The sequence below is a fragment of the Chiloscyllium plagiosum genome, unplaced genomic scaffold (assembly GCF_037043375.1).
Source record: "Chiloscyllium plagiosum isolate Xiang-an unplaced genomic scaffold, Cpla_swu_hap1 HiC_scaffold_14, whole genome shotgun sequence".
Taxonomy (NCBI): domain Eukaryota; kingdom Metazoa; phylum Chordata; class Chondrichthyes; order Orectolobiformes; family Hemiscylliidae; genus Chiloscyllium; species Chiloscyllium plagiosum.
This window is the reverse complement of record NW_028270152.1, coordinates 3,022,876-3,046,824: the sequence shown is the minus strand read 5'-3', so window position 1 is coordinate 3,046,824 and position 23,949 is coordinate 3,022,876. Positions and strand designations below refer to the sequence as shown.

General features: G+C 44.9%; 1 protein-coding gene across 2 annotated transcripts in view; it reads left to right on the top strand.

Annotated features, from left to right (window-relative positions):
* Positions 1 to 23,949, top strand: part of lamb2 (laminin, beta 2 (laminin S)) — a 172,283-nt gene that overhangs the window by 65,933 nt on the left and 82,401 nt on the right. For both annotated transcript variants that reach the window (XM_087994030.1, XM_087994029.1), the window contains exons 11-13: positions 665 to 777; positions 11,955 to 12,034; positions 20,972 to 21,107. In XM_087994030.1, coding sequence (XP_087850156.1) covers positions 665 to 777; positions 11,955 to 12,034; positions 20,972 to 21,107 — 329 coding nt within the window. The remainder of the gene's footprint in view (positions 1 to 664; positions 778 to 11,954; positions 12,035 to 20,971; positions 21,108 to 23,949) is intronic.

The window sequence follows — 23,949 nt, the reverse complement described above, 5'->3', positions numbered from 1 at the left end:
GGGGGTGGAGGTGGGTGAGGGGGTGGGGATGGGTGAGGGGGTGGGGTTGGATCAGGGAGTGGGGTTGGTGGTGGAGGTGGGTGAGGGGGTGGGGAAGGGTGAGGGAGTGGGATTGGGGTGGAGGTGGGTGGGGGGTGGGGATGGGTGAGGGGGTGGGATTGGGGTGGAGGTGGGTGGGGGGGTGGGGATGGGTGAGGGGGTGGGATTGGGGTGGAGGTGGGTGAGGGGGTGTGGTTGGGGTGGAGGTGGGTGAGGGGGTAGGGATGGGTGAGGGGGTGGAGGTGGATGAGGGGGTGGGGTTGGGTGAGGAGGTTGCGCCCAGGAGAAAGTTAGTGAAGCGTTGGTTAATTTTAAAACAAAGACTGAGCGTGTGCAGCAATTGCACAGAAATGAAAATGTACTTTAGGAATGTGCTTGAAACAGGAGATACCTGCCCGAGCATTTAGTGACTGTGACCGAATCCCCCACTGCCTTAGATGGGTTATGGAAGCCCATTATATTCAACCCCAACTTACCCTCCCCTGAAGAATCAAACCCTCCCGCCCAATCAGGTGGGATACAGATGATATTCACATTGTGATCAATCAGATCAACCTGATTTCTGAGAGAAAGGGGTGGTGATACAGCTCAGAGGTAACAGTGACATTGTCTTTGTCTCCTGCAGCTTGTTGGTGTGATCCCTTTGGGACGGTAGCAGGCGGACTACCCTGTGACCCCGTGAGTGGAGACTGTTTCTGTAAGAGGCTGGTGACTGGGCGCAGCTGTAACCAGTGCCTGGTGAGTCCACCTTATTCATCCCCCACTGTGCATCCTCCAGCATCCCCGAGGTCAGTCTCCAGCAAGTCGCATTATAGCAAGAGTATGAATGTTTTCAGAAGTCAGTGACACACCAAGCCAAATATTCCCAAAATCCCAATAAGAATCCCCACTCCAATCTTGGGCTGTGTGTTCCAATTGGTCTCAGGTGAAAATAGCAACCAGCTCTGATAAACAAGTATGACTTTTGAGAATAGACTGTGATGGCTCCACAGTCAAACAGCCAGACACACGTGAACAATGACAGACTGGGCAAGATAGTGAGAAGATGGCACTTGACAAATCCTGCTCTAAATGGGTGTCAGTGCCCTCAAAGATTAACATGGAGTTACACTTATTAACATTAAAGTGGATTTCAAACTAACGTTGGTAAGCTGTTATTTCTTGACATTACACCACAAAGGAGTAATGGGCAGGAGAAGGCCATTCAGCCCATTCTTGCCTGTTTCATCTTGTAATAAGATCATGGCTGATCTGGTTCTGGTCTTAAATCCAGTTTCCTGCTACCCACCCATGACCCTTGATTCCCTCGGTGATCACAAATCTGTCTGACTCACCGCCGAATGTGTGTTCAGTGATCCATCCCACACTGCTCTCTGGAGGAAAAGAATTCCACAGACTCACAACTGTCCGAAAGAAACAAGTTCTCCCCTGCTCCTTTCAGTCTTGGTGATCAGGCTGAACAGTATTGCTGCAGCTGTCCCCCTAGCATCTGAATCAGCAGCTGGAGTTAAACTATTCAATCCACATCAATTTGGTTAATGCAGCACAGCCCTTAACCTGCCCTGGGACTGCGTGCCCAGTGTGAGCCAGTTAGATACTATTCTGATCGGCACAGCAGGAGCCTGCTTTTGGGTTACCTCTCCATTTCTCAGTCCTTCCTACTCCCAGCTGATAATCTGAATCATTCCCGAAAATACGATAGAACAGCAATTCCTGAGATGTTTAGGAGCTGGCTCCGCATCCTATGAAAGAACGTTCACCACCAAAAGGAATAAAAATCCAAGAAATATATATATTTTTGGGTCTGTGTATATCAGTGTTGTAGTTATTGGTGGTGTGACTGTGACAGTGTGTGTAATGTGGTCTGTTGTGTGTATGGGGGGGGGGGCGAGGGGGGGTGGAGTGGTCTGTTGTCTCTATGGGGGACTTGGGGGAGTGTGCGATGATTTGTGAGGTTTGCATTGGGGGTGCAAAAAACCAGAAAATTCTGGAGAAACGCAGCATGTCTGGAAGCATCCGTGGGCAGAGAAAAAGAGTTAATGTTTTGAGTCTGATATTGCGGAACAGTTTCAAAGACAAGTCATATCAGGCTCGAAACATTAACTCGGTTTCTTCCCTCACAGATGCTGCCAGACTTGCAGAGTCTCTCCAGAATATCTGTGTGTGCACCTATCTCTGAGTGAGTGTGTGTACGTGGTCTGTATGTGTATCTATCTCTGTGTGAGTGTGTGAACGTGGTCTGTGTGAGTATCTATCTCTGTGTGAGTGTGTGTACGTAGTCTGTGTGTGTATCTCTGTGTGAGAGTGTGAGTGAATGTGTCTGGGAGTGTATCTATCTCTGTGTGAGAGTGTGAGTGAATGTATCTGTGTGAGTATCCATCTCTGTGTGAGAGTGTGAGTGAATGTGTCTGTGTGAGTATCTATCGCGATGTGAGAGTGTGAGTGAATGTGTCTGTGTGTGTATCTATCACGATGTGAGAGTGTGAGTGAACGTGTCTGTGTGTGTATCTATCTCTGTGTGAAAGTGTGAGTGAATGTGCCTGTGTGTGTATCTATCTGTGTGTGTGTGTGTGTATCTATCTCTGTGTGAGAGTGTGAACGTGGTCTATGTGAGTATCCATCTCTGTGTGAGAGTGTGAGTGAATGTGTCTGTGGGTCTGTCTATCTCTGTGTGAGAGTGTGAGTGAATGTGTCTGGGGGTGTATCTATCTCTGTGTGAGAGTGTGAGTGAATGTATCTGTGTGTGTATCTATCTCTGTGTGAGAGTGTGAGTGAATGTGCCTGTGTGTGTATCTATCGCGATGTGAGAGTGTGAGTGAATGTGCCTGTGTGTGTATCTATCTCTGTGTGAGTGAACGTGTGTGTGTATCTATCTCTGTGTGAGAATGTGAGTGAACGTGTCTGTGTGTATCTATCTCTGTGTGAGTGTGTGAACGTGTCTGTGTGTGTATCTATCTCTGTGTGAGAGTGTGAGTGAACGTGTCTGTGTGAGTATCTATCTCTGTGTGGGAGTGTGAGTAAACGTGTCTGTGTGTGTTTCTATCTCTGTGTGAGAGTGAGAGTGAACGTGTCAGTGTGAGTATCTATTTCTGTGTGGGAGTGTGAGTGAATATGCCTGTGTGTATCTATCTCTGTGTGAGAGAGTGAGTGCATGTGTCTGTGTGAGTATCTATCGTTATGTGAGAGTGAGAGTGAACGTATCTGTGTGAGTAACTAGCTCTGTGTGAGACTGTGAGTGAATGTGTCTGTGTGTGTTTCTATCTCTGTGTGAGAGTGTGAGTGAACGTGTCTGTGTGAGTATCTATCTCTGTGTGAGAGTGTGAGTGAACGTGTCTGTGTGAGTATCTAGCTCTGTGTGAGAGTGTGAGTGAACGTGTCTGTGTGAGTATCTATCTCTGTGTGAGAGTGTGAGTGAACGTGTCTGTGTGAGTATCTAGCTCTGTGTGAGAGAGTGAGTGAACGTGTCTCTGTGTGTATCTATCTCTGTGTGAGTGAATATGTGTGTGTATCTATCTCTGTGTGCGAGTGAGTGAACATGTGTGTGTACATGTATCTATCTCTGTGTGAGGGTGAGAGTGAACGTGCCTGTGTGTATCTATCTCTGTGTGAGAGTGTGAGTGAACGTGTCTGTGTGAGTATCTAGCTCTGTGTGAGAGTGTGAGTGAACGTGTCTGTGTGTGTTTCTATCTCTGTGTGAGAGTGTGAGTGAACGTGTCTGTGTGAGTATCTAGCTCTGTGTGAGAGTGTGAGTGAACGTGTCTGTGTGAGTATCTATCTCAGTGTGAGAGTGTGAGTGAACGTATCTGTGTGTGTATTTATCTTTGTGTGAGGGTGTGAGTGAATGTATCCGTGTGAGTATCTATCTCTGTGTGAACATGAGTGAATGTGTGTGTGTACGTGTATCTTTGTGTGAGAGTGAGAGTGAACGTGTCTGTGTGAGTATCTATCTCTGTGTGAGAGTGTGAGCGAACGTGTCTGTGTGAGTATCTATCTTTGTGTGAGAGTGTGAGTGAACGTGCCTGTGTGAGTATCTATCTGTGTGAGAGTGTGAGTGAACGTGCCTGTGTGAGTATCTATCTCTGTGTGAGAGTGTGAGTGAACGTGCCTGTGTGAGTATCTATCTCTGTGTGAGACTGTGAGTGAATGTGCCTGTGTGAGTATCTATCTCTGTGTGAGAGTGTGAGTGAACGTGTCTGTGTGAGTATCTATCTCTGTGAGAGTGTGAGTGAATGTCTCTGTGTCAGTATCTATCTTTGTGTGAGAGTGTGAGTGAACGTGTCTGTGTGAGTATCTATCTCTGTGAGAGTGTGAGTGAACGTGTCTGTGTGAGTATCTATCTCTGTGAGAGTGTGAATGAACGCGCCTGTGTGTGTATCTATCTATATGTGAGAGTGTGAGTGAACGTGCCTGTGTGAGTATCTATCTGTGTGAGAGTGTGAATGAACGTGACTGTGTGAGTATCTATCTCTGTGTGAGAGTGTGAGTGAACGTGTCTGTGTGTGTTTCTATCTCTGTGTGAGAGTGTGAGTGAACGTGTCTGTGTGAGTATCTATCTCAGTGTGAGTGTGTGAGTGAACGTATCTGTGTGTGTATTTATCTTTGTGTGAGGGTGTGAGTGAATGTATCCGTGTGAGTATCTATCTCTGTGTGAGAGTGTGAGTGAACGTGTCTGTGTGAGTATCTATCTCTGTGAGAGTGTGAGTGAACGTGTCTGTGTGAGTATCTATCTCTGTGAGAGTGTGAATGAACGCGCCTGTGTGTGTATCTATCTATATGTGAGAGTGTGAGTGAACGTGCCTGTGTGAGTATCTATCTGTGTGAGAGTGTGAATGAACGTGACTGTGTGAGTATCTATCTCTGTGTGAGAGTGTGAGTGAACGTGTCTGTGTGAGTATCTATCTCTGTGAGAGTGTGAGTGAACGTGTCTGTGTGAGTATCTATCTCTGTGTGAGAGTGTGAGTGAACGTGTGTGTGTACATGTATCTATCTCTGTGTGAGAGTGAGAGTGAACGTGTCTGTGTGAGTATCTATTTCTGTGTGGGAGTGTGAGTAAACGTGTCTGTGTGTGTTTCTATCTCTGTGTGAGAGTGTGAGTGAACGTGTCTGTGTGAGTATCTATCTCAGTGTGAGTGTGTGAGTGAACGTATCTGTGTGTGTATTTATCTTTGTGTGAGGGTGTGAGTGAATGTATCCGTGTGAGTATCTATCTCTGTGTGAGAGTGTGAGTGAACGTGTCTGTGTGAGTATCTATCTCTGTGAGAGTGTGAGTGAACGTGTCTGTGTGAGTATCTATCTCTGTGTGAGAGTGTGAGTGAACGTGTGTGTGTACATGTATCTATCTCTGTGTGAGAGTGAGAGTGAACGTGTCTGTGTGAGTATCTATTTCTGTGTGGGAGTGTGAGTAAACGTGTCTGTGTGTGTTTCTATCTCTGTGTGAGAGTGAGAGTGAACGTGTCTGTGTGAGTATCTATTTCTGTGTGGGAGTGTGAGTGAATATGCCTGTGTGTATCTATCTCTGTGTGAGAGAGTGAGTGAATGTGTCTGTGTTAGTATCTATCGTTATGTGAGAGTGAGAGTGAATGTATCTGTGTGAGTATCTAGCTCTGTGTGAGACTGTGAGTGAAAGTGTCTGTGTGTGTTTCTATCTCTGTGTGAGAGTGTGAGTGAACGTGTCTGTGTGAGTATCTATCTCTGTGTGAGAGAGTGAGTGAACGTGTCTGTGTGAGTGTCTATCTCTGTGTGAGAGTGTGAGTGAACGTGCCTGTGTGAGTATCTATCTCTGTGTGAGAGAGTGAGTGAACGTTGCTGTGTGAGTATCTATCTCTGTGAGAGTGTGAGTGAACGTGCCTGTGTGAGTATCTATCTCTGTGAGAGTGTGAGTGAACGTGTCTGTGTGAGTATCTATCTCTGTGTGAGAGTGTGAGTGAACGTGTCTGTGTGAGTATCTATCTCAGTGTGAGAGAGTGAGTGAACGTGTCTCTGTGTGTATCTATCTCTGTGTGAGTGAATATGTGTGTGTATCTATCTCTGTGTGAGAGTGAGTGAACATGTGTGTGTACATGTATCTATCTCTGTGTGAGGGTGAGAGTGAACGTGCCTGTGTGAGTATCTATTTCTGTGTGGGAGTGTGAGTGAACGTGTCTGTGTGAGTATCTATCTCTGTGAGAGGGTGAGTGAACGTGTCTGTGTGAGTATCTATCTCTGTGTGAGAGTGTGAGTGTACGTGTCTGTGTGAGTATCTATCTCAGTGTGAGAGAGTGAGTGAACGTGTCTCTGTGTGTATCTATCTCTGTGTGAGTGAATATGTGTGTGTATCTATCTCTGTGTGAGAGTGAGAGAACATGTGTGTGTACATGTATCTATCTCTGTGTGAGGGTGAGAGTGAACGTGCCTGTGTGAGTATCTATTTCTGTGTGGGAGTGTGAGTGAACGTGTCTGTGTGTGTTTCTATCTCTGTGTGAGAGTGTGAGTGAACGTGTCTGTGTGAGTATCTAGCTCTGTGTGAGAGTTTGAGTGAACGTGTCTGTGTGAGTATCTATCTCTGTGTGAGAGTGTGAGTGAACGTGTCTGTGTGAGTATCTATCTCAGTGTGAGAGTGAGTGTGAACGTATCTGTGTGTGTATTTATCTCTGTGTGAGGGTGTGAGTGAATGTATCCGTGTGAGTATCTATCTCTGTGTGAGCATGAGTGAATGTGAGTGTGTACGTGTATCTTTGTGTGAGAGTGTGCATGAACATGTCTGTGTGAGTATCTATCTCTGTGTGAGAGTGTGAGTGAATGTGTCTGTGTGTGTTTCTATCTCTGTGTGAGAGTGTGAGTGAACGTGTCTGTGTGAGTATCTATCTTTGTGTGAGAGTGTGAGTGAGCGTGTCTGTGTGAGTATCTATTTCTGTGTGAGAGTGTGAGCGAACGTGTCTGTGTGAGTATCTATCTTTGTGTGAGAGTGTGAGTGAACGTGCCTGTGTGAGTATCTATCTGTGTGAGAGTGTGAGTGAACGTGCCTGTGTGAGTATCTATCTCTGTGTGAGAGTGTGAGTGAACGTGCCTGTGTGAGTATCTATCTCTGTGTGAGACTGTGAGTGAATGTGCCTGTGTGTGTATCTATCTCTGTGTGAGAGTGAGTGAACGTGTCTGTGTGAGTATCTATCTTTGTGAGAGTGTGAGTGAATGTCTCTGTGTCAGTATCTATCTTTGTGTGAGAGTGTGAGTGAACGTGTCTGTGTGAGTATCTATCTCTGTGAGAGTGTGAATGAACGCGCCTGTGTGTGTATCTATCTATATGTGAGAGTGTGAGTGAACGTGCCTGTGTGAGTATCTATCTCTGTGTGAGAGTGTGAGTGAATGTGCCTGTGTGAGTATCTATCTCTGTGAGAGTGTGAGTGAACGTGTCTGTGTGAGTATCTATCTGTGTGAGAGTGTGAGTGAACGTGTCTGTGTGAGTATCTATCTCTGTGTGAGAGTGTGAGTGAACGTGTCTGTGTGAGTATCTATCTGTGTGAGAGTGTGAGTGAACGTGCCTGTGTGAGTATCTATCTGTGTGAGAGTGTGAGTGAACGTGCCTGTGTGAGTATCTATCTGTGTGAGTGTGAGTGAACGTGCCTGTGTGAGTATCTATCTCTGTGTGAGTGTGTAAGTGAACGTGTCTGTGTGAGTATCTATCTCTGTGTGAGAGTGTGAGTGAACGTGCCTGTGTGAGTGTCTATCTCTGTGTGAGAGAGTGAGTGAACGTTGCTGTGTGAGTATCTATCTCTGTGTGAGAGTGTGAGTGGACGTGCCTGTGTGAGTATCTATCTCTGTGTGAGAGTGTGAGTGAAAGTGTCTGTGTGTGTATCTATCTCTGTGTGAGAGTGTGAGTGAACGTGTCTGTGTGAGTGTCTATCTCTGTGTGAGAGTGTGAGTGAACGTGCCTGTGTGAGTATCTATCTCTTGTGAGAGAGTGAGTGAACGTGTCTGTGTGAGTATCTATCTCTGTGTGAGAGAGTGAGTGAACGTTGCTGTGTGAGTATCTATCTCTGTGAGAGTGTGAGTGAACGTGTCTGTGTGAGTATCTATCTCTGTGTGAGAGTGTGAGTGAACGTGTCTGTGTGAGTGTCTATCTCTGTGTGAGAGTGTGAGTGAACGTGCCTGTGTGAGTATCTATCTCTGTGTGAGAGTGTGAGTGAACGTGTCTGTGTGAGTATCTATCTCTGTGAGAGTGTGAGTGAACGTGTCTGTGTGAGTTTCTATCTCTGTGTGAGAGTGTGAGTGAACGTGCCTGTGTGAGTATCTATCTCTGTGAGAGTGTGAGTGAACGTGCCTGTGTGAGTATCTATCTCTGTGTGAGAGTGTGAGTGAACGTGCCTGTGTGAGTATCTATCTCTGTGTGAGAGTGTGAGTGAACGTGTGTGTGTACATGTATCTATCTCTGTGTGAGAGTGAGAGTGAACGTGTCTGTGTGAGTATCTATTTCTGTGTGGGAGTGTGAGTAAACGTGTCTGTGTGTGTTTCTATCTCTGTGTGAGAGTGTGAGTGAACGTGCCTGTGTGAGTATCTATCTCTGTGAGAGTGTGAGTGAACGTGCCTGTGTGAGTATCTATCTCTGTGTGAGAGTGTGAGTGAACGTGCCTGTGTGAGTATCTATCTCTGTGAGAGTGTGAGTGAACGTGCCTGTGTGAGTATCTATCTCTGTGTGAGAGTGTGAGTGAACGTGTCTGTGTGAGTATCTATCTCTGTGTGAGAGTGTGAGTGAACGTGTGTGTGTACATGTATCTATCTCTGTGTGAGAGTGAGAGTGAACGTGTCTGTGTGAGTATCTATTTCTGTGTGGGAGTGTGAGTAAACGTGTCTGTGTGTGTTTCTATCTCTGTGTGAGAGTGTGAGTGAACGTGTCTGTGTGAGTATCTATCTCAGTGTGAGTGTGTGAGTGAACGTATCTGTGTGTGTATTTATCTTTGTGTGAGGGTGTGAGTGAATGTATCCGTGTGAGTATCTATCTCTGTGTGAGAGTGTGAGTGAACGTGTCTGTGTGAGTATCTATCTCTGTGAGAGTGTGAGTGAACGTGTCTGTGTGAGTATCTATCTCTGTGTGAGAGTGTGAGTGAACGTGTGTGTGTACATGTATCTATCTCTGTGTGAGAGTGAGAGTGAACGTGTCTGTGTGAGTATCTATTTCTGTGTGGGAGTGTGAGTAAACGTGTCTGTGTGTGTTTCTATCTCTGTGTGAGAGTGAGAGTGAACGTGTCTGTGTGAGTATCTATTTCTGTGTGGGAGTGTGAGTGAATATGCCTGTGTGTATCTATCTCTGTGTGAGAGAGTGAGTGAAAGTGTCTGTGTGTGTTTCTATCTCTGTGTGAGAGTGTGAGTGAACGTGTCTGTGTGAGTATCTATCTCTGTGTGAGAGAGTGAGTGAACGTGTCTGTGTGAGTGTCTATCTCTGTGTGAGAGTGTGAGTGAACGTGCCTGTGTGAGTATCTATCTCTGTGTGAGAGAGTGAGTGAACGTTGCTGTGTGAGTATCTATCTCTGTGAGAGTGTGAGTGAACGTGCCTGTGTGAGTATCTATCTCTGTGAGAGTGTGAGTGAACGTGTCTGTGTGAGTATCTATCTCTGTGTGAGAGTGTGAGTGAACGTGTCTGTGTGAGTATCTATCTCAGTGTGAGAGAGTGAGTGAACGTGTCTCTGTGTGTATCTATCTCTGTGTGAGTGAATATGTGTGTGTATCTATCTCTGTGTGAGAGTGAGTGAACATGTGTGTGTACATGTATCTATCTCTGTGTGAGGGTGAGAGTGAACGTGCCTGTGTGAGTATCTATTTCTGTGTGGGAGTGTGAGTGAACGTGTCTGTGTGAGTATCTATCTCTGTGAGAGGGTGAGTGAACGTGTCTGTGTGAGTATCTATCTCTGTGTGAGAGTGTGAGTGTACGTGTCTGTGTGAGTATCTATCTCAGTGTGAGAGAGTGAGTGAACGTGTCTCTGTGTGTATCTATCTCTGTGTGAGTGAATATGTGTGTGTATCTATCTCTGTGTGAGAGTGAGAGAACATGTGTGTGTACATGTATCTATCTCTGTGTGAGGGTGAGAGTGAACGTGCCTGTGTGAGTATCTATTTCTGTGTGGGAGTGTGAGTGAACGTGTCTGTGTGTGTTTCTATCTCTGTGTGAGAGTGTGAGTGAACGTGTCTGTGTGAGTATCTAGCTCTGTGTGAGAGTTTGAGTGAACGTGTCTGTGTGAGTATCTATCTCTGTGTGAGAGTGTGAGTGAACGTGTCTGTGTGAGTATCTATCTCAGTGTGAGAGTGAGTGTGAACGTATCTGTGTGTGTATTTATCTCTGTGTGAGGGTGTGAGTGAATGTATCCGTGTGAGTATCTATCTCTGTGTGAGCATGAGTGAATGTGAGTGTGTACGTGTATCTTTGTGTGAGAGTGTGCATGAACATGTCTGTGTGAGTATCTATCTCTGTGTGAGAGTGTGAGTGAATGTGTCTGTGTGTGTTTCTATCTCTGTGTGAGAGTGTGAGTGAACGTGTCTGTGTGAGTATCTATCTTTGTGTGAGAGTGTGAGTGAGCGTGTCTGTGTGAGTATCTATTTCTGTGTGAGAGTGTGAGCGAACGTGTCTGTGTGAGTATCTATCTTTGTGTGAGAGTGTGAGTGAACGTGCCTGTGTGAGTATCTATCTGTGTGAGAGTGTGAGTGAACGTGCCTGTGTGAGTATCTATCTCTGTGTGAGAGTGTGAGTGAACGTGCCTGTGTGAGTATCTATCTCTGTGTGAGACTGTGAGTGAATGTGCCTGTGTGTGTATCTATCTCTGTGTGAGAGTGAGTGAACGTGTCTGTGTGAGTATCTATCTTTGTGAGAGTGTGAGTGAATGTCTCTGTGTGAGTTTCTATCTTTGTGTGAGAGTGTGAGTGAACGTGCCTGTGTGAGTATCTATCTCTGTGAGAGTGTGAGTGAACGTGCCTGTGTGAGTATCTATCTCTGTGTGAGAGTGTGAGTGAACGTGCCTGTGTGAGTATCTATCTCTGTGTGAGAGTGTGAGTGAATGTGCCTGTGTGAGTATCTATCTCTGTGAGAGTGTGAGTGAACGTGTCTGTGTGAGTATCTATCTGTGTGAGAGTGTGAGTGAACGTGTCTGTGTGAGTATCTATCTCTGTGTGAGAGTGTGAGTGAACGTGTCTGTGTGAGTATCTATCTGTGTGAGAGTGTGAGTGAACGTGCCTGTGTGAGTATCTATCTGTGTGAGAGTGTGAGTGAACGTGCCTGTGTGAGTATCTATCTGTGTGAGTGTGAGTGAACGTGCCTGTGTGAGTATCTATCTCTGTGTGAGTGTGTAAGTGAACGTGTCTGTGTGAGTATCTATCTCTGTGTGAGAGTGTGAGTGAACGTGTCTGTGTGAGTATCTATCTCTGTGAGAGTGTGAGTGAACGTGCCTGTGTGAGTGTCTATCTCTGTGTGAGAGAGTGAGTGAACGTTGCTGTGTGAGTATCTATCTCTGTGTGAGAGTGTGAGTGGACGTGCCTGTGTGAGTATCTATCTCTGTGTGAGAGTGTGAGTGAAAGTGTCTGTGTGTGTATCTATCTCTGTGTGAGAGTGTGAGTGAACGTGTCTGTGTGAGTGTCTATCTCTGTGTGAGAGTGTGAGTGAACGTGCCTGTGTGAGTATCTATCTCTTGTGAGAGAGTGAGTGAACGTGTCTGTGTGAGTATCTATCTCTGTGTGAGAGAGTGAGTGAACGTTGCTGTGTGAGTATCTATCTCTGTGAGAGTGTGAGTGAACGTGTCTGTGTGAGTATCTATCTCTGTGTGAGAGTGTGAGTGAACGTGTCTGTGTGAGTGTCTATCTCTGTGTGAGAGTGTGAGTGAACGTGTCTGTGTGAGTATGATGATTTTGGTACCTGTATCAGTTGAATGATGTCAGAATAATGTTCTGATCTTGTACAGAGTGAACACTGGGCATTGAGCCATGACCTCAACGGCTGTCGAGCCTGTGACTGTGATGTGGGAGGTGCATATGACAATCTGTAAGTAGACAATTCGTTCACATTTAAGATTCCTGAATGAACGGGAATTTGCTTTTGGACTGAGGGTGTGACTGGGATTGAAGAGAGAATTGTACTTCTGCAGAGAGGTGAGGGAAAGAATTTGGACAGTTAAAACAAAAACTGAAATGACTGGTAAGTCTCAGCAGGTCTGGCAGCATCTATGGAGAGAAATCAGAGTTAACCTTTCGGGTGTAATGACCCTGTCCAAGAAATGACACGTTCATATTTGGTTTTCTGAGACATGAGTAGTTTCAGTGTGTTTTTCATTTGCAGAAACCACTGCGTGATTGTGTTGCTAGGAATGGAGCAAGTTCCTAAGTGCAACAGACCAAATCAAACTCTTGAGACTGGTACAGAGCGGGTTACATACACAAAAACACAAGGAGTATGAGCAGCAGGAATCTTACCGCACCATTTAATATCAAAAAGTGGGGCACTGGTAAAGTGCAGCAAGTCAAGTAGCATCCAAGTAGCAGGAGAGGCGACGTTTTGCGCATAAGCCCAATGACCAGTGCTGACCTGTTACCTCAATTCCATTTTCACACCTTATCCTTATATTCCTGAGTTATTTTGTGCCTATTCCTTCTGAATATCTTCATCACCTAAGCCTGCATGGCACTCTGTGGTAGAAGGTTCCAAATATTCACAACCCACTCAGTGATTATATTTCTCGTTTTCTTAATCCTAAATGGTCAATCCCTAATCCTCAGGCTGAGATCTCGACTCTTCAGCATGTGGGACATCAGTCTCTCAGCAGCCACCCTGTTAAAACCTCCCAGAATTTTATACGTTTCAGTGAGATCACCTCTCATTGTTCTAAATTGTATATGCAACATTGGCCCAATCTCCTCCATCTGTCCGCATAGGGCAACCCTCACAATCTCAGCAATCAGTTTGGGAAACATTTATTACATTTCTTTCCAGGCCAGCATTTTATTCCTCAGTAAAGGGGTGGTACAGTGGCTCAGTGGTTAGCTGTCTGTGTGGAGTTTGCACATTCTCCCCGTGTCTGTGTGGTTTCCTCCAGGTGCTCCAGTTTCCTCCCACAGTCCAAAGATGGGCAGGTCAGGTGAATTGGCCACGCTAAACTGCCCATAGTGTTAGGTGCATAAGTCAGGGATAAATGTAGGGTAATATGATAGGGGAATGGGTCTAGGTGGCTTATTATTCAGAGTGTCAGTGTGGACTTGTTGGGCTAAATGGCCCGTTTGCACACTGTAGGGAATCTAATCTAATCTAATCAAGCACTGCTGCCTCACAGCACCAGGGACCGAGGTTCAATTCCAACCTCAGACAACTGTCTGTCATTCTCCCCATTCTGTGTGGGTTTCCTCCACAGTCCAAAGATGTGCGGGTTAGGTGGATTGGCCATGGGAAATGCAGGGTTACAGGGATAGGGTTGGGGGTGGTTCTGAGTAGGATGCTCTTTGGGGGGTTGGTGTGGACTCAATGGGCCGAATGGCCTGTTTCCACACCATGGGGCCTTTATGATACTTACACCAGCTGCAGTCTCAACAAATCCCTCTGTAATTCTAATAAGACTTGCTGACACTTCTTTTCCACTCCTCTTGCCATAAAAGCAAAAATACCTTGCCTTTCTAGTTCCTTGCCACACGTGCATGTTAAACTTCTGGGTTTCCTGTGTAAGGACACCCAGGTCTTACTAACACCAACATTTCTCAGTCTCTCACCTTTATTAAAAAAAAATTACTTCTCCATTTTTTATACCGGTAATGATGACTTCACACTTAACAATTGGGGCGGCACGGTGGCTCAGTGGTTAGCAGTGCTGCCTCACAGCACCAGGGTCACAGGTTCAATTCCAGCCTCGGGCGATGGTCTGTGTGGAGTTTGCACATTCTCCCCGTGTCTGCGTTTCCTCCCACGGTCCAAAGATGTGCAGGTCAAGTGAATTGGCGATGCTAAATTGCCCATAGTGTTAGGTGCATTAGTCAGAGGGAAATGGGACTGGATGGGTTACTCTTTGGAGGGTCGGTGTGGACTTGTTGGGCCGAAGGGCCTGTTTCCACACTGTATGGAATCTAATCTAATGTAAACAATTACTGAGGAATTGAATTTGAAAGCTTGTAATTGAAGGATTATTGATTTTTCATTGATTTTTAGAAAAAGAACAGATATTGGATTAAAAAAAAAGACACTTCTTGGAAACCCCGTGGTTCAAGATGATCGCTGGCATTGGCTGCTTGAACTGACTCTAGGGGAAACACCTGACTGTTTTTATGACCGAGCTTTCTGGCTGTTCTGTTTGAATAGTATATTGTAAACTTGGAAGTTGTCTGGATTTTCAGTTGAAGGAAATCCTGCTAGAGATCAAACTCCTCAGTTCGTGTCTCTTGTTTCCAAAGCATCTTCACAGTGAATTCAGTGCGAAACCTGATTCTCTTCTTGGAGAGAGACCGGAAAACTTCTAGAATCTGAGTTTCTTGAGCAAGATGCATCTCATAGAGTCATAGAGATGTACAGCATGGAAACAGACCCTTCGGTCCAACTCATCCATGCCAACCAGCTATCCCAACCCAATCTAGTCCCACCTGCCAGCACCCGGCCCATATCCCTCTAACCCCTTCCTATTCATATACCGATCCAAATGCCTCTTAAATGTTGCAATTTTACCAGCCCCACCACTTCCTCTAGCAGCTCATTCCATACAAACACCACCCTCTGTGTGAAAAAGTTGCCCCTTAGATCTCTTTTATATCTTTCCCCTCTCACCCTAAACCTATGCCCTCTAGTTCTGGACTCCCCAACCCCAGGGAAAAGACTTTGTCTATTTATCCTATCCACGCCCCTCATAATTTTGTAAATCTCTAGAAGGTCACCCCTCAGCCTCTGACGCTCCAGGGAAAACAGCCCCAGCCTGTTCAGCCTCTCCCTATAGCTCAAATCCTCCAACCCTGGCAACATCCTTGTAAATCTTTTCTGAACCCCTATCAAGTTTCACAACATCTTTCCGATAGGAAGGAGACCAGAACTGCACGCAATATTCCAACAGTGGCCTAACCAATGTCCTGTACAGCCGCAACATGACCTCCCAACTCCTGTACTCAATACTCTGACCAATAAAGGAAGGCATACCAAATGCCTTCTTCACTATCCTATCTACCTGCAACTCCACTTTCAAGGAGCTATGAACCTGCACTCCAAGGTCTCTTTGTTCAGCAACACTCCCTAGGACCTTAGCAGGACTTATACACTTAATGGTAAGATTTGCTTTCCCAAAATGCAGCACCTCGCATTTATCTGAATTAATCTCCATCTGCCACTTCTCAGCCCATTGGCCCATCTGGTCCAGATCCTGTTGTAATCTGAGGTAACCCTCTTCGCTGTCCACTGCCAAGATCTCAGAGATAACTATGTTTGGTGACATCTATGTACACATAATCGAACACCAACAGTTATCTTAATATCGCAAACTTTATCCGTTTTATCTTCAAAAACCAAGACTAATTGGCTATTAGGGTTTTTCCCCAAAATGTAACCCTGCAGAGAAAAACTCATTTTCTTTCTCATACCCAGTCTGTTTTTGTGTTCATGTTTCATATTATTGAGGGGTAATCATTTATATTTTCATAATTCAAACAAAACGTGTTAGTCAGTTTAGCATCTTCATTGAATACGGTTAAAAATCACACAACACCAGGTTATAGTCCAACAGGTTTAATTAGTAGCACATCTAGCTTTCGGAGCGCCACTCCTTCATCAGGTGATTGTTGGGGACACAATTGTAAATCCAAATCATTGAATAAGCTTTGTTTTAATTCAATAATTCTGTGTCTACTTAATAAATTTGGTTGCTGGATCTTTTGATTTTAAGCCTAATGTAGAAAAAGCATACAATCAGCTATATTGTGAATGGGTTCAGTTTGTGCTGTGGACTAGTGAGACTGGGGAGAAACAATGCAGTTCTTCCATCTCATTCATAACATAAAGGGACACGTGGGATAGTAGCACATCTTGTGAAATCAAAATACCTTGTGAAATTACCAAAACTGGGACAACACACTCATCCTAGGACAAGCCAAACAGAGACACGCACGAAAATTCTTATAAGCATGGCATTCCAACCAGAACTCTATCAACAAACACATTGTCTTGGACCCTATTTACCATCCCCTGAGAAAAAGAACCGGAAACGACATCACAGGAAATTACATCACCAACCCAAAGAAACACAAACATATAAATAGAAAGCAGGAAACATCAGCAGTGCTTCGTCCGGAGGCTCACTGAAGATGTTACCTAGTATGGTGATGAAACATCTGAAAATGAACCTTCCAGCTCAGCGAGCAAACCTACATCAATTATCAAAACTTTTCTCGAGATGGAAGAATTATCCCTATGTGACTTGGATAAAATAACTAAAATTAGGTTCATGGAATTGTCTGAAAAGTGATGTTGAAATTAAAACATGGACTAGGAAAGCATATATGATTGAGGTAATAGCAGAACGGTTACGTTGGGAGAATGGCAAAGCAAAACCAAATGTAATTCAGTTGAGTTGGTCAGGATGCAGGTGAGATGAAGAGGACAGGAAAAGAAAATTAGACATTAAAATGCTTGGACATGGAAGAGAAAGAAAGAGCATATCAGAAGGAGGAGAAAGAAAAGGAAAAGGAAGTAGGACTTAATAAGTTCCAGCAAGAATATGAAGTAAGGGGAAAGTACATAAGCATACCAGCTTAAAGAGCTGAAACTGAAAGGAGGCCTTTGGCACCAAGGAGGATGTTAGAACATAGAACACAGAACAACACAGCACAGCACAGAACAGGCCCTTCAGCCCACGATGTTGTGCCGACCATTGATCCTCATGTAAGGTAAACCTAATGTACGAACCCTCAAATTTCTGTGACCATATGCATGTCCAGCAGTCTCTTAAATATATCCAATGACCTCGCTTTCACAACTGCTGCTGGCAACGCATTCCATGCTCTCACAACTCTCTGTGTAAAGAACCCGCCTCTGACATCCCCTCTATACTTTCCGCCAAACAGCTTAAAACTATGACCTCTCGTGTTAACAATTTCTGCCCTGTGAAAATGTCTCTGGCTATCAACTCTTTCTATGCCTCTCATTATCTTGTATACCCCAATTAGGTCCCCTCTCTTCCTTCTTTTCTCCAATGAAAAAAGTCTGAGCTCAGTCAACCTCACAAGATAAGCCCTCCATTCCAGGCAGCATCCTGGTAAACCTCCTCTGAACCCTCTCCAAAGCATCCTCATCTTTCCTATAATAGGGCGACCAGAACTGGACACAGTATTCTAAGTGCGGTCTAACCACAGTTTTATAGAGCTGCAACAAGATCTCACAGCTCTTAAACTCAATCCCCCTGTTAATGAAAGCCAAAACACCATATGCTTTCTTAACAACCCTGTCCACTTGGGTGGCAATTTAAAGGGATCTATGTACCCGCACACCAAGATCCTGCTGTTCCTCCACACTGCCAAGAATGCTGTCTTTAATCCTGTACTCAACTTTCAAGTTTGACCTTCCAAAATGCATCTCTTCACATTTATCCAGGTTGAACTCCATCTGCCACCTCTCAGCCCATCTCTGCATCCTGTCAATGTCACGCTGCAGCCTACAACAGTCCTCTATACTGTCAATGACACCTCCAACCTTTGTGTCTTCTGCAAACTTGCTAACCCATTCTTCAATCTCCTCATCCAAGTCATTAATAAAAATTACAAAGAGTAGAGGCCCAAGAACAGAGCCCTGTGGAACACCACTCACCACTGACTTCCAGGCAGAATACTTTCCTTCCACTACCACTTGCTGTCTTCTGTCAACCAGCCAATTCTGTATCCAGACAGCTAAATTTCCTTGTATCCCATTCCTTCTGACCTTCGAATGAGCCTACCATGGGGAACCTTACCACATCCACTGCTCGATCCTCATCAGAATATTGCCAAGGAATGAGCTGAGTCCAAGCCAAGACATAACAGAGCAATGTTTAAATCTGTACTGGCCCTCCCAAAATTTGCTGAACATATGATTCCATGAGCACATGAGTAGGCCATTCGGCCAGTCAAGCTTGTTCCACCATTTCACAAGATCATGGCTGATCTAATTGTAGCCTCAGTTGAAAAGGGATGCTGAAACATTTATCATTTCTTTCAAAAAAGTAGCTAAGCAGATTAAGTAGTCAAAAGAAACAAAGAACTGGACTTTGCTCATGCAACGCAGGCTGATAAACAGCTCATGAGGTTTATGCCTTGCTTCCATAGATTATGAGGTGGCAAAAGCGGTCATTCTCGGTGCACGCAGGTTCGTCCAAAAGCAGCCTGGACAGACCTATAATAATGCATGCTGGGGTAAATCAAACTAACGTTGACCATTGGATGTGGATGTTAAAGGTGGAGACTACATATGAGACCCTTAAAGAAATAATTCTCTTGGAAGAATTTAAAAATTCACTCCCGCCATTAGTAAGAACTCACACATAGAAAGCTAGATAGTTGCAACAAGAAGACAGGCAGTTGAGTTGACTGACAATTACAAACTGCTCTACAGATTCAGAAATGTTTCCCACTACTCCCACAAACATGAGGCCGTGGAAAATGGGAAGGTAAAAGGGAGACAAATCACCATCGCTTGCTGCTCCAGCATTTATTGCCCGTCCCTAGGTGCCCCTTGAGAAAGTGGGGGTGAGCTGCCTTCCTTAACCGCTGCAGTCCATGTGCTGTAAGTAGACCCACAATACCCTTAGGGATGGAATTCCAGGATTTTGACCCAGTAACAATGAAAGAACGGCGATATATTTCCAAGTCCGGATGGCGAGGGGCTTGGAGTGGAACTTGTTCCCATATATCTGCTGCCATTGTCCTTCTAAATTTGGTAGTGGTTGTGGGTTTGGAAGTTGCAGTCTAAGAAGCATTGACAAATTTTTGCAGTACATAGAAGAGGCAACGGCCTAGTGATATTATCGCTGGACTCTGAATCCAGAGACCCGGGTAATGTTCTGGGGACCTAGGTATGAAAGCTGCCATGGCAGATGGTGGAATTTGAATTCATTCAAAATCTGGAATGAAGAGTCTAATGATGACCATTAATCCATTGCCGGTTGTCGGAAAATCCCACCTGGTTCACTAATGTCCTTTAGGGATGGAAACTGCCATCCTTACCTGGTCTGGTCGACATTGCACTCCAGACCCACAGCAATGGGGTTGACTCTTAACTGTCCTCTGGGCAATTAAGGATGGGTAATATATGCTGCATAGCTAGTGACACCCTCATCCCATGAATAAATTTTTAAAAACTTGTAGAAAGTAAACACACTGCTGCTGCTGAATGTCAGTGGTGTAGGGAGTGGGTGTTTGTGGATGTGGTGCCAATCAAGCGGCTGCTTTGTCCTGGATGGTGTCGAGCTTCTTGAGTGTTGCTGGAGCTGCCCCCATCCAGGGCAAGTGGGGAGTATTCCATCACACTCCTGACTTGTGTCGGCTTTGGGGAGTCAGGAGGTGAATTACTCGCTGCAGTATTCCCAGCCTCTGACCTGCTCTTGTAGCCACTGTGTTTATATGGTTAGTCCAATCCAGTTTCTGATCAATGGTAACCCTCAGGATGTCGATGGTGGGGGATTCTGTGATGGTAACACTGTTGAATGTCAAGGGGCGATGGTTAGATTGTCTCTTATTGAAGATGGTCATTGCCTGGCATTTGTGTGGCATGAATGTTATTTGCCACTGTAAGCCCAAACCTGGAGATTGTCCAGATCTTGTTGCATTTGAACACGGACTGCCTCAGAATCTGAGGAGTCGTGAATGGTGCTGAACATTGTGCAAGCTGAAGCAGCTGAAGATAGTCAAACCTAGGACACTACCCTGAGGATCTCCTGCAGAGATGTCCTGGAGCTGAAAAGAATGACCTCCACCAAGCACAACCATCTTCCATTTTGCTCGGTATGACTCCATTTACAGGAGAGCACTCACTCAAATGCAGCCTGGATGTTCACTGTTGATGACCCCATCCATCCTTTACTGATGGTCAAGAATAGACTGATGGAGCAGTAATTGGCTGGGTTGGATTTATGTGTACATGACAAACCTGGGCAATTTTCCACATTGTTGGCTAGATGCCAGTGGTGTAACTATATTGGAACAGCTTGCCTAGGAAAGCAGCAAGTTCTGGAGCACAAGTCTTCAGGACTATTGCAGGAATGTTACCAAGGCCTATAGCCTTTGCAGTAGCCAGTGCCTCCAAATATTATTCAATATCAATTAGAGTGAATCAAAGTGACTGAAGACAGCTGTGATGCTGGGGATCTCTGGAGGAGGCTGGGATGGATCATCTACTCGACACTTTTGGCTGAAGATTGTAGCTAATACTTCAACCACTTGTTTTGTATTGATGTGCGGGTGTGTGGGGATTCCCCCATTGTTAAGTGCTTGAGATCTAAAAGGAAGTGTTTAGTAAGGTATTTGTTGTGTAGGTTTTAATTTTCCATAATCCCTTTGAATTGAGGAAGGTGCCATTAAAATGGAAACTAGCAATTGTAACTCCTTTATTCAAAAAGGGAGGGAGACAGAAAGCAGGACACTACAGGTCAGTTAGCTTAACAACTGTCAAAGCAAAATACCTGCTCCTTTAATGTCATTGAGTATTTTTAAGGCTGAGCTGGACAGACGTTTGGTTGAGATGGGAGTTAAAGGGTATGCAGCCAGACAGGAAAGTGGAGTTGAGGCCAAGGTCAGATTAGCCATGATCTTATTAGATGACAAAGCTGTCTCAAAGGGCCAATGGTTTTCTCCTGCTCCGAATTCCTATGTCACCCAGTGCCCCTAGGCCAGCCGTATCGGGCCGTTGTTGCGATATTAGTGTGGTGAGCTTTGCGCCTGTCTTCAGTGGACAATTGGTCTTTGTGTTTACACAATTCACTTCTTTTCTGCTAATATCCAGCTGCTCGATGGAAACTGGCCAGTGTCGCTGTCGGAGTCACATTGTCGGCAGGCAGTGTACGCTTGTGGACTCAGGGTATTTCTTCATGGCTCTCGATCACTACACGTATGAGGCAGAGCTGGCTCAACTCAGCATGGTAAGTATGTCCCTTGTACAGAAGACCATGCAGGCAGTGTGCCCATGTACAGGGTAGACACTGTGTCCATGTACATGGGAGTGTGTGCTGGGTGTGTCCTATGTACATCAGAGTGTGTGCTGGTGTGTCCGTGTACATGGGAGCATGTGCTGGTGTGTCCGTGTACATGGGAGTGTGTGCTGAGTGTGCCCCGTGTACATGTGAGCGTGTACTGAGTGTGTCCATGTACATGGGAGCATGTTCTGAGTGTGCCCTGTGTACATGGGAGTGAGTGCTGTGTGTTCCCCGTGTGGTGAATGCGTCCATGTATAGGAGAGTGTGTCTATGTGCATGCCAACCGAAACACAAACCCAGTAATAGGGAAAGGCCAAGTGAAAGCTATGGAAAATCAAGTGGACTTGTGTGAGGCTGATTACTCCACTGTCTGTCCCTTGTGCTGCATGTTCTGAGGATCCCAGCCTTTGCCGTGCAGTCCTACAGTCACTAGCAGCCTCCTCCCATCTCTGCTGAATGGCCACTGTTCATAGATTATCTGGACCAAAGAGGACTCAACTTGTTTTTTGCTGCATTCACTCTGAAACATTCAGACACACACCAGCTGGTCTTCATTTGAATATTCTCACAAATTGTTTATAATCTGATGCTGAGACTAGATTGATAGCTTAGATCATGCCCAATATAGTGTCTATTCAGCAGTTCACAAAGGCAGCTCACCACCCCGACCTTCTCAAGGGGCAACTATGGATGGGCAATAAATGCTGGGCCCAGCCAATGACATCCATATCCTATGGATAAATTTTTTAATTGGTCAGTCACAGAGCCTGTTTGTCTCTGCTGTTACTGAGCGGGTTAAATACCTAAAGTCATTAAAAATCTACAATCTCAGTGCATTTAGAAGAGAGAAATATGTGGAAAATGAGATAAATGAGAGAGGATAGAGATTAAAAGAGAATGTGAAGTAGAGAGCGGAAGAGAGAGTGAGACAGATGGTGCAAGGGTATGGTATATATAAGAGAGAGAGAAAGTAGCCAGAGTGCTGTGCTTCGGAAATGGAGTCAGACCATTTCCAGAACCTGTCCATGTTTATGTCTCCTGAAGATGTGAGCAGGTAGGCTTGATGGTTTCTGTGTCCCTGGGCAGTGTTAGAGGAGTGTGGGTGCTGAGATGAGCAAATTGGGTGACCAGCCTGTTTGTTGGGACCTTGTCCCTGTTCTCCAACATCGTTCTTAAGCCCTTTAACCATCAACCCCAACCCTCACCCCATACCAAGCTTCCACCCACACCCCTCCCCATATCCCACACACTTTATATTCCCCAAAATAATTATGACTGGGTCCAGACTCAGGATTTTTGTGTCCCATTGCAGTGTCAGCAAAGGGTGAAGTAATCCTTTCTGAGAGAGTTGGGAATCAAACCACTTCCTGTGGCTGAGTCCAGGGGAATAGAGGAACTGAGGTACAAAGACAATATCTGAGGCAACAGAAGCATTGTCATTCCTAATTACTTCTCTGTGGCTGAGATTTCCTTTATCCTTTGCCTTGGAATCACTCTGGAGGAAATGGGCTATTTCTGGGGTCATTCCACATTGTTCTACCTATTTAATAGATGCACATTCAATTCCATGTTAATGCCCAAGGTCAAAATTGGAAGCCAAGGCATCCTGAAACAGAGATGACACCTTGCACATTGAAGCTGTGATTCCAGGCTCTCTCCCTCCCTTATTCTCTTCGTAGTGCCTATCCATTATCCATCACCACTTACCCTACTAATAAACCTCAGGATATCTTTGAAATAAGAACATAAGAGCTAGGAGTAGGCCACCTGCCCCCGCCCCCAGCCTGCTCCACCATTGAATAAGATCATGGCTGATCTTCTCGTTCACAGCTTCACTACCTGCCTGCTCACCATAACCCAGAATTCCTTTTTCTTTCAATAATCTCTGTCTTTGCCTTAAAAACATTCAATGAGGTTTCCTCAATTGTTTCATTGGGCAGGGAATTCCACACATTCACAACTCTTTGGGTGAAGAAGTTCCTCCTCAAATCAGTCCTGACATTATGGACATTAGAAGTAAATGGACATTAAAAGGTAAACTTCTAACAGCCTAATGGAGTGTCATAATCAACGATATTTTAAAGGCTTCTCCAAAGAAACCCAGGAACATCGTAAACCCCCTCATGTGTCAAAACAAATGCCTACCCACCCACAGCATAAAAATATAAACTTTTAATAAATTCTTAAAATTGTCAATCAAAATGTGAGCACAGCTCCCTGCTGAGAAAGTGCTGGAGTTTTTGGAAGTCAGCCAATCATTTGAAACAGCCCCAGGTTATCCAGACAATATTCAGGAAATGTTGACAATGCAGCCTTTAGAAATTGAAACACTAGACGGCCTTTTTACTAAGATGTAGATGGTGTTAATTTCCATTATAATGGATTATCAACCAATAGAGTGTAGCTGATCTTAGTTCTTTTAAAATCAACTGCAGGACGATTTTTTTTTTCAAAACAAAGATTGCTGGATATTTAAATCACAGACCAATACATAACATGAGATTTTCCCAGTCCATTTTTCTATGGATTTGAAATATTTGAACTATTCTAATGAATACTTACACATTGACAATTAATGTAATGGTCAATTTAGTTTTGCAAGACAGAACCCTAAGCTCAATTATTGCATTGAACATGTATCTAAATTATAATGCAGCATTTAATTGTGACATTGAATATCGTTAACAAATGTAAAAGTCTCTGTCTTATGAGAATATTCAGGTATCTTCAGCTGGCCTCCCCCACTGACCATGAACTTGCAAATGGTTTTGTTTCGTGCCAAAGTTTA